At 39.3% G+C, this 11,249-nt stretch overlaps 1 protein-coding gene and 1 long non-coding RNA gene across 2 annotated transcripts in view; one reads left to right on the forward strand and one right to left on the reverse strand.

Annotated features, from left to right (window-relative positions):
- Positions 1 to 11,249, forward strand: part of LOC123864977 — a 30,684-nt gene that overhangs the window by 8,375 nt on the left and 11,060 nt on the right. The window lies entirely within an intron of this gene.
- On the reverse strand, positions 309 to 10,979 carry LOC123864924 (116 kDa U5 small nuclear ribonucleoprotein component). The gene is made up of 16 exons (XM_045905689.1): positions 10,680 to 10,979; positions 10,186 to 10,415; positions 9,051 to 9,302; positions 8,267 to 8,524; positions 7,756 to 7,994; positions 7,052 to 7,185; positions 6,427 to 6,613; positions 5,773 to 5,913; positions 5,086 to 5,298; positions 4,520 to 4,655; positions 3,911 to 4,109; positions 3,392 to 3,534; positions 2,625 to 2,761; positions 1,907 to 2,027; positions 1,219 to 1,411; positions 309 to 482 (listed from the first exon to the last, which is right to left on the reverse strand). The coding sequence occupies exons 1-16, from the start codon at positions 10,868 to 10,870 to the stop codon at positions 329 to 331; spliced, it is 2,928 nt and encodes a 975-aa protein (XP_045761645.1). The 5' UTR covers positions 10,871 to 10,979; the 3' UTR covers positions 309 to 328.

Here is an 11,249-nt window from a genome sequence, read left to right on the forward strand (position 1 = left end):
TGTTACCTGCCGATTTGCTAAACCAATTTTGACAGAATTATAGGCCAAGACAGCCTTGTCGGACTTTACATACCATAAGCAAATTATTTACCGATTTCACTAGATTTAGATAAAATCGAATCTCGATACTCAAATCCAGACTGACGCATTTTTTGCGCACCAGCTTTGTAATTCATCTGGCAAGTGGCAATGCTTGCAGGCAACTAAATTAACTATTTTGCTTTACTTGTTAGCTATTTCACTTTTTAATTTAGTCTTATTTCTCATGTACGCATCGGTATATTACGGAAACGAATTAAAAAAACCAGTAAAAAAAAACATATAAAGTTTAATTGAATTGTACATCTTGTCTTGCGAGCTCCAGCAACATAGGGTCGTCGAAGAATTTGTTGATAGACACGTCCTCGCTCAGGCCTTTCCGTCTGCGTGTCTTGATCATGAATTCACGTGCTAGATGCGTGGCTGGCTGCGGTTCCAAAGGTCTGAAAGCAGCCACTTTATATTTATATGTGTATAAAGTACAGTCCGACAAGGCTCTTTTGGCACTTGAGTGAGCGCGCAGTTGTAGCTTTATGCCGACACAGCGAACTACGCAAACTATCAACAAGTGCAGTTTCTCAAGATAGCGGCTTTAGTTCCGATTTTGGCCACGCGCCAAAAGAGCCTTGTCGGACTGTCTCATATAACTTAATATTACCAAGCTTTTATTTTTAATTTTCATGTTACCAAAATTGTAGTTACAAAGTAATAATAAATTAAGTAACATTGGAAATTCGTAAATATTTGTACACTTTAAAAGTTAAAACCTATTAAAATTTGATATTATTAATTAATTATATTATTGATATTATTATTATTGATGAAAGATTGAAGGCACCCCCTAATATGTATATAAATAAGAGACAAATGATAGAGAGGTGACTTTCGATGTTCTGTAAAATAATCGATTTGGCGAAACACGAAAACAATCAACCTCATCATCTTGATAAACCCTTCGCCGGCCTACTACTGAGCGCGGGTCTCCTCTCAAAATGAGAAGGGTAAAGGCCCTAGTCCGCCGCGCTGGCCAATCGAAAACAATCGATGTTCGATTATTTACTAAATATAACGACTATATTTTCGTATTAGCTTAATGTAGTTGACCTATTTAGTTTGTCACTTACCAGTTATCTTGTCACGCAAACAAAAGATTTATATAAGCCGTAGCCGTTCCCTTACCTAATGACAATGCTCTTATCGAGTGGATCGCCCGGCACTATCTGCCAGTGGTGGAACACTTGTAGACAGAAGGCCTGGCCTTGTGTGTGCGTGCGCAGGTCCGTCTCGAAGCCGAACGAGTCTATCGCGGGCACGAACGCTTTGATGGTGTATAGCGGCGAGCCGGGCACTGGAGCGTCTTGCGTCACGTGGCCTAAAATAAACAATTTTAAAATCGATTGCAAAAGACATCTCCATCAACAGCAATCGAATGGGTAATTTGATTTAATTTAATTTAAATAGGTAATCGATATGATGTCATGCAGACGTTACTAAACCAATCTGTCAATAAAATGGACAACATATTCATGGTGTACAATGTACATACGTATAGTAGGTGACAGTCGAGATGGCAATCGGGGTATGAGGCGGCGAGACGCCCCGCGCTAACCCAGGGATAGCGGGCTGTGCGATTGTGCGGGGCGTCCCGACTCCAATTGTCATGTTGACCTGTCGCGAACTACAGGTGAGGTCGACACAAGTTGTTTTTTTTTTTTGGTAAAAGACGCAGCTAATGACGATAGCGAATAAATATTTTTTCAATAAATAAAGAACAAACTACTAACACACTCTAAGTACATACCTCAAAACATCTGTTACAAAATAAATTATTAAGGCGATAATAAAATCTGTCTTTATACATGCTTACCTCTTCTCTTCGCCAGTACAGTGTACACAGCGGACACACAGTCGGCTGGCGCCTGCACTTCCACGAATAAATATGGCTCCATCAGGCGAGGAGTTGCCATCAGAAACGCAGAGTATGCCACCTGAAACAAAATTTTAATTTTTTGAAGTGAAACCTTCTTTAGCCACGTTAAGCAATTTTTGGTAGTGACAAAACTTATGGGTAAACTTAACCGTTAGGCTGGCAACGCGTAACGGCATGTCTCATGTATTATAGGCACTATATATTATTCACTAATACATTGTATGGTGTATATTATACTTGTCTGTATCATGTGCGTATTGGACTCTTTTTCAAGTGAAAACTTCTTTACTACCGTTGTGATTTGAAACTGGATGTAAAACGACACTAAAAGGAGACTTAGATTGTTCAATCGTGAAATATTTTTTTGATAGATTTCCTATACAACACAGTCGAACTCATTCCTCAGATAAAAGTTATTGGACGATTGTAAAATCGGCCCTTATCTATAACATCTGTACTTCGGATTACGCCAGCGAGAGAATGAGATAGAATATTTTATCCTCTATTTGCCATAAGCCTCTCGTGTCATCCACTGCAAATCATTCACTGCGCAGGTACAACATCACAGGCCTTTTGACCAAATCTTGAACTGGACATTCCTAATCGGCTCCTTGCCCTTCCCTCGTGCCCCACTGGAAATTCTATCAACTCTCACCCTTCTCGCAGTAGGAATGATCTGACCACCACCGCGGTGCAAAGGTTCTTGAGCTATCACAGCATCCAAAATCTTGAACTTGACATTCCTGATCGGCTCCTCGCATAATGGCCCTTCTCTCGTGCCCCACTGGAAACCTATCAAGAAGATTTTCATCAAATAAATATATTATTTCTATTAGTCATAACATGACAAGTGACAAAAAAGCGGTGATAGCATAGTTGTATATTTTATCCTCTAAGATGTATGTAAAACGATGTACAGATCAGAACAATTTGTTTTTGTAATTTAAATTTTAGGGAAGGGTATTTTTTGCTGGTTCCATCCACTGCACCACTTAGCAGTTATCACTAGGTAAGATTGCCGTCAAGGGTTAATTATTGTAATGAAGTGAAAAGCACTTTGCAAAAGTTTGTTTGAATAAAAACGTCTTCTACTCTATTTTAAGCAGCTTTAAAGGTGGTTTTTAGGGTTCCGTACCCAAAGGAAACCAACGAGATCATAATACTAAACCTCCGCTGTCTGTCCGTCTCTCTGTCAGCGGGTTATATCTCGTGAACCGTAATAGGTAGAGAGTGGAAATTTTCGAGCGTGTATTTCTATCGCCGCTATAATAACTAAATAATAAAGATTTTGAAATGGACGCCCTGAAAATTGAAACATATTAAAGTGTTATTTCTTGTACAATGGTAAGGAACCCTTCGTGTGCGAGTCTGACTGGCAATTGACCGATTGTTAGTTAAACGTGAAGGTTACGTTTTACAAACCTTGAACAATGCTGTCTTTAACGGAGGCCAGTAGATGCTTGTCCACTTCGGAGGGCAATGTGTCGTCTACCAAGATATTCGGCCCTGTCGCATCGGGTCCGAAGGCCCAGATCGAACGCGCTGCCAGCAAATCCCAGTCGTACCTGAAAATTAATAAAAATAATAATAAAAAGGTCTCAACCAGGCCGGTCAGCTTGGGACGTCAAACCACCACCCTCTAGAAGATGACCTAAAAATTACTATTTATTTAATTATTTTAAAGCAACTAATAAAGCTGAAAATGGTAGTTTATCCATATTACGATGTACTTGTTACCCCGGAATTCCCATGGAATTTTTAAAACCTAAATCCATGTGGATGAAGGTGTGGGCATCAGCTCTAGTATGTAAATAGGAAAAGGAAAAGGTGATTGTCTGACTGATCTATCAACGCATAGCTCAAACTAGAGGTGCCCGGGATCGAACCTAGGAGGCGGACGTCTTAACCACCAGGCTAACACGGCTCACTATCAATACATACTTGGTCTGGAAGAACTCCCCGAGACGCCGCCGGTCCCACGTGACACACACGGCGCCCGCCTCGATGTCCTCGGCGAGACCCCGCTCCAATGGTTCCGCGATCATCGTCAATTTGTTGCGTTTGTTCGGCGTCTCCGCGAAACACTTGAGCGACGATGTTTCCACGACCGTCTCGCAGAACGATACCACTGGGTCGGCAACTGAGTGAACCCATACGAATCGTTGCTTAATTAATGTAGTTGTGGAAACTCCCTAAATACACATCATTTTCGTATGCAGATTGAGAATGCTTTATAAGCGTACTGAGATTGATTTATAATTATTACAACCGACTATTGACCATTATGGAATACTCAAGAATTTTGAATAATGAAAGTCAAGGGAAAAACTCATCATCATCTAAATATTAATTTACGACCTATAACTAAGCAAAATAATGATTTTATAAGTGAATATAAAATTTTTCAAATGAAATTTTTGCATATAGAACACCAAGAAATCCATCAAGGTCCATGCACAAAGCTACAAGTCGTCTTTGATGGGTCTGCAAAACAAGCACTGGTGGACTACCCTCAAAGAGGAATCGAACACAATTCGGTGTTTCACATACCTTTGATATCGATTTCGGAATACATATTACGCAGGTCGTGCATGACGCAGTCCAGATATAGCTCTCCAGTGCCTAGCACTACGTGTTCCCCACTCTCTTCCACGCGAGTCGATAGAACCGGGTATGATTTGTTGACCTACAAAAAAGTTGCTGTTGATTTTTTGTTGTACAATGGATTTTACAAGGTAGCTCTCTACCTAGGTAGGTGGTTGATTATTTTCTTTTAAACTATTTTGATTAATCATATAGTCCTTATTTTCCTTAAGCATTTTTAAATGAAGCTAAAAAATAATAGCGCCATTTTTGGAGCATCTTTCACCTAAGGGACAACTTTGAAAAAGTTATTGAAGTATTAAAGGCTTTACCAAATCTTCAACATATTGCCAATTTCACATAACTATACCCCAATTATATTTTATAATCAAAGAATAGCATGGTAACACTGGAAAAAGGATCAATCAATGTATTGTTGATTAAGTGTAATAAGTATTTATGTACAGCCAAAGTATCACAACATCTTATTGTTCAGTTAAGATGACATGGATGCAGGTAATAATAAGTCTTACCTTCCTAAGGCCGTCCAGCATTTTAGGCAACTCGGAAGGGTTGACGGGCTCGACGGCTATCTTGACCACGGCTTGCGTGTTGAAGCGCAGGGGCTTGAAGGTGTGCAGCTCTTCTTCTTCATCAGCCGAGACCAGAGTACAGGTTTTCACTATGGGCTGGTCGATACCCTCGATGAGAGCCCAACAACCGGCCGGTACGCGATTTAGTTCCACCTACGAACATAATCTTTCGTCCATTTGTGTCGCGATTTCATGACAATGACGTACCGTCTGACAATATGGAAAACGCTACTTTGGAAGGTGGATTCCCCGAATTCCGGATTGGATAGATCCGAAACCACAAATTCACGGTTTCCAGATTTTTTCCTTTACTTGTGCTATAATACCTACTTACCTGCCTTTCATGATTGTAGGTCAACTGGAGGTGCCCTATAGGTTTTCTAGAGAAACACGACAGCCAGACACACAGATAGACAACAAAGTGATCCTATAGTGGTTCCTTTTTTTCTTTTGAGGTAGGGAACCCTAAAAAAATTAAAATGTGTTCACTGTTCACGTAAAAATTAATTTACTTAATCACATAATATTGATGGCGCAGACCGTCATTAACTTGCGATGGTACGGAACCCTTTATGTGCGAGTTCGACTCGCACTTGACCTGTTTTTTAAATAAAACTAAAGTGTTACCTTATACCGCGCTTCGTATATCCACAGTCGTCCAACGTTCATAATACGTGAGTCCTCTTCGTCTTGCGTGCTGTAGTTCTCTCCCAACACTCGAACTGTTTGCCCCGCGTACAATGTACCCGACATTATTCGTGCTAACACCTAGCAAAGTAAATAATAGACCAGTTATTATACCAGTTATGTTAGTCACTCTCATCTCAAAACTTCAATAACATTTTATTTCCTGATCACTATATCCGAAAGTTTGTCTGTGCTGTCACAACTCAATTGCTGAACCGATCTATTTCATTCCGATCGAATGTTTGGCACAGAGATAGCTTACATTTTGGTTACGGAGTCGGAGTTCGTCACGGAATTAAAAAAAGGTTAAATCTAGGTGGCTGAAGTCGTGGACATCAGTTAGCTATATCACATTTTTCACATTTGTACAAAATTATTATGTAAAATAACTGAGTCGTAATATCGATGAATATCAACATTTGAATTTTTATTAATTTTGGTAGATTCAGGTGATAAAATTGTGTTTCCTTATTTTGTATATCCTATAGAGCGACCAAGATAATTTTTAACGTGGTTTTGGTTAGTGATTTTTTTAATGTTTCGTTACTGCGAGATGGTGCGTAAAAAAAAAGTTAGGCAAAAAACTATACTCACCAAGAAGAAAGTGCAGTCATCAGTGGGATACATCTTGGTGGTATGAGCGACCAGCCTACCGGACTGATCGCAGTTGATCATATCGGTGTGCAGCGGCCCCGCGGAGCCGCGGTACGCGTGCGCGACCTTGCGCGGCGCCGCGTCTAGTGGCGACGGCACGTGGTGTATCACCATAGCCACGAAACCACTGGAAGAGAAGGAAAAACTGACTGACATATCCATGCACAACACAAACCGTTGAGTAGAAGCTTGTGATAAGCCCTACACGAGACTCATGTCCAGCAGTGGTTGTCCATTGGTAGCACAACAACGAAGCCAGAAGATTGACATAACAATGGCAGACGCAAAGCTAGATAGCATGCGCAATCATACATGGCACTGCATCTAGTCACAAGCGAAGGCACGTGGCTTGCAAAGAAAGGATTGTATGATATTCTGTAAAGAAAGGATAGTGTGATATTTGGGGATATTTAAAACCTAAATTCACACAAATTAATTCGTGGGCAAAAAAGTGTGATCTGAATCAAGCTAATCTATATATTGAAAAAAAGGATAACATTTTCTTGTTTGACATATAACTAATAACTATGAAACATTTTTCATATGAATATGGCAAAGTTCTTACCAAAAGTCACCGAAGAATCTGCTGCAAACCAGCCTCAGCAGCGGGCGCACGTTCAGCTTGGCCTCTTGCTTTGTTAACTTGATGCCTAGCTCCGACAGCACTGCGGGCAGAGTGTCGTCCACGTCGCCTACCACCTACGGACAACAAGATAAAGATGGCACCAAATTATACACAAATCTTAAAACAGCTCTTTTCTACTAGAAGTCCCACTAATATAATATTGCCGCCTTATAAGGCACTTGTCTATACGTCGTTTGAATAGTTTTGAATCGAAACACCCTACTAATCAGTAGTAACTCAGTGTCTAACTTAATGATAGCCACCAAGCTCATTTGAAATTTATTTTTAATCCATTGAAGGTTTTCTACAAAAAAATATTTATATATCGCTCAGTAAAGCAGCAATATGGACACAACCAATGTCAAATGAGATAGTGAGTCACCCCGCAGAGCGTCCATCCATATTTACATGGGTGAGATATGATCATTATGGGTATATGACTGTGTGTTTGCGTGTTTTCCCACGCATGTCCGTGTTTGTGCCTATGTAAGTGTGAGTACATGCGAGTGTGTATGTACTATGTAGGTAGTAGGGTAGGGTAACATGGTAACCATGTAGGGTTTGCATGTTTATGTCGTTCGTACGTTTGCGTGTGCTTATGAGTTTTACTGTACTTGCGTTTCCGCATTCGTATGCGTACGTACCTGAGCAAAGATCTTGTAGAGCGGCTCGAGTATAAACTCTACGAAACTCCTCTGCGCAGAAGCGTGTGGTTGCTTCTTGGTGAAACGGCGCGTCTTAGCGTTGAAGTATATATCGCCCCACAGCCATGCCGCCATGTCGCTCGCGCGTAGGCCGCAGTCATGTGCGGACGCGTACATCGCGGCGAACGATTCCAGCGTAAAACACACGTCGTAGAGCGATGACGCGAAGCAGACGTTGCCTTGTCCAAGAAAAATGTCAATAAAAATAGGTGTCTTCAAAAAAAAACCCAAGACAGGCTGCAAAACGAAAAACTATAATACTAGCGGGCCATGTAGTTTGACAGCTAGTATTTGTGTGACCAATCACCTGTGATTGGCTGACATTCTCTCACTTTTGGCTGAAATGTATTGTTGCAGCAAAATTATCATAAATTCGGCCAATCACAACTAACATAGATATTACAAGCTATATATTAATATGTATTAATATATCAGTGTTTTTGTAAAATACCTAATAATGGTGAGAACACAGTGGCAGGCTCCTCTGGGTTGTCTTGTGGCTGGTGGGTCTCCACCATGGAGTTGATCTCATCTATGATGTGCCGCAGCTTGTAATACGCGTCCGCGGGTGGTAGCTTCAGTTCCAGTATAAGGCGGTCGATCTTATTGATGCATACAGTGAGCGGTACGCGCTCCTGCACTGCGTGACGCAAGAGGCGCTCTGTGTTGAGCATTATGCCTTCTGCTGCGTCGACGAATAGTACTGCGCCTGGGGGATTATTACGTTTTTTTTTCATATAATTTCCATCTACTTTTTTGAAATTGCATGGGAAGTTTTATTTTCAGAAATGAAGTCTAGATATTTACTTCTATATCCTTGCTAAAATCACACATCGTGATGGCAAGACAAACCAATAAACTAGCAAACAAACACACATTCGTATTTATAATATGGGTTGTAACTGGTGTATTCCAACGACTTAATCCACATTGATTTAGGTTTTTTAAAGATCCCATTGGGATTGGGAAAAACTTTCTTCAGTGCATCCCAGGAGTACTCTACTAGAATTGATTCCTCCATATCCACACACACTGACACAGCTATAAAATAGTCTACTTGGCAGTTTGTAAATCAATAACTTAATAAACATTAAGAGTTTATGAGTTTTCTTAATATATTTTTATGTAGTAAGAAGCTTAAAATGATGGGTGAACTATTGGAAGCCATGAAACTATCCCTTTTTAATACCAAGATTCAAAACATGTAGAGACAACAAAATACAATATATTCTTACCATCGGATATCCTAAGTGCAGCAGTAACCTCATCACTGAAGTTAACATGTCCAGGTGTGTCCATAATGTTCAGTAAATGTGATTTCCCCTTAATATCCTTGAGCATCAGTGTGACCGGCATGGACTTGATGGAGACACCACGTTCTTGCTCCACAAACAGTGTGTCCGTGTATCGCATTGGTATGGTTGTCTCATGGTTTATTGTGCTGGGGTGGGTTTGCCGGATCAGACAGTCCACGAAGGAGGTTTTACCTGGAAATAAAGATTAAAATAAATTTTATGTAGGTTATTTACCAAGCTTTCAAAGCCAATAAGGTTATATTATATACTACATAAAACTGTACAAATATACATGTATCTTGTTTTTTTATTACTTCATATTTATATAATTATGTAACTATTTATATTTATTTATTTATTAGGTAAATAAAGAATATGAGACAAAAATACACCCCAAAAAAAATATTAAAATAATTAAGAAATATTATTGCATATTTTAAAAAATTTAATTTTTTTCTCATATTCTTTTTTTGGAGTTTTATTTACATCTTTTTATAAAAATTATCAAAAATCACAAGATCCAATCTTTCAGAAAAATAAGTTGATTAATTATCAAAAAAAAAAATGGTTCCTCAAAAACAAAATTTTGGGTATGTTTTTGGGCCCCTTATGGAGTTAACTGTAAAGTTAACCCTAAAGTTTCTTGGTTCTTTTAAGTTGTCTTGACAGTACTTAATAAACTTATACAGTACTTAATAAACTTATACAGCACTTAAAAAATATTTTAGGTAACTGTAGTTACTGACCAAATTCAAATTATCACTTTGTAGAAATTTACATTTTACTTACATTTTACATGCAAAATAAAAGAAATTCACATCATCATCAACCTATCACTGCTCCGCATGGGTCTCCTCTTAGAATGAGAAGGGTTTAGGCTGTGGTCTGCCACACTGACCAAGTGTGTATTGGTAGAGTTCACACAGATTTGAGAACATTATGGAGAACTCTCAGGCATGCAGGTTTCCTCAAGATGTTTTCCTTCACCTTTATATTTAATTGCTTAAATTGCATATTCCAAAAATTTAGGTAGTTTAACAAGTAGGCTATCACCACTTATTTTACATTCACATACCATTATGTAAGTGTCCCATCAAAGTGATGTTCCTCATCAAGTTAGTATTATCCAGCATATCTGCCATGTACTCCATATCATATGTCGTCTCTGGTAGCTGCTGTTCTTGCATTTGGAACTTCTTGTGTTTAACCGGCTCCACGAGGGGCTTGTCCAGTGCTTGTGTGTCCTCCTCTTGTACTACAGTTTCTACATCTGGGCCATAGACTTCTACTGCTTGGGGATAGTATCTGAAATTGTACAAAGAGCACTTACCACTATATAAGAATACATTTGTTTAATATTGTATTTAAACTGAATTATCTCATGGATATTCAGTTACACTTTCTTCCATTACTGTGAAATCTGTCCTAGAAGTATGTACAATAGGCCAAGGAGGTTCGAACCCACAAAAGTTTAGCCTCCAGTCCGCCCATTTAATAGTTGAGCTATTGAGGTTTAAACATAGATCACTTTGGAGATAGTTGGAAGAAATAAGTAAGCGAGAGTATTACCTCTTATCTTCATGTAGAACAACCGACATTGGAGCCGCTTCAGGCTCGGCATCGGCGTCCTCGTCCTCCTCCATCGCATCCTCGTCCGCATCGCGATTATCCTGTCCGTAAACACTCTGCTCATCATCAGAGTCCGATTCTAGGTCCGGGCCGATATAGTTGCCAAATTCATCGTATAAATCCCCGTCCATTATCAATAAAGCCCTAAAAACTCACTGAATTGCAATCAAAACAAATGCCGCTTGTAAAATGTTGTGAATTTTGACAGATGTAACAAATAACCTCTCAAAAATCAGCAAAACTCCTTGGATGAAGGATTAAAACTCCCAAAAACCAAAAATCATAGAAATCCATCGACGTTTAATTTTGCTCTATGGCTAGACATTATAGTTTAAAAAATATTAGAGCGTTTGTGAACTGCTCCTTACTGGAAATCGAGAAAAAAATATTCAAACATTCTTCAGAAAATTAAATCTATATGAATAGGTAGGTAGCTGCCAGCAAGCTGCCTTTAGCGTTCCGCTATTTCATTATAGATATGGATTGGTTTTGTGGTCCTATTTCTAACAT

This window comes from Maniola jurtina, chromosome 4 (assembly GCF_905333055.1).
Source record: "Maniola jurtina chromosome 4, ilManJurt1.1, whole genome shotgun sequence".
Lineage (NCBI taxonomy): Eukaryota > Metazoa > Arthropoda > Insecta > Lepidoptera > Nymphalidae > Maniola > Maniola jurtina.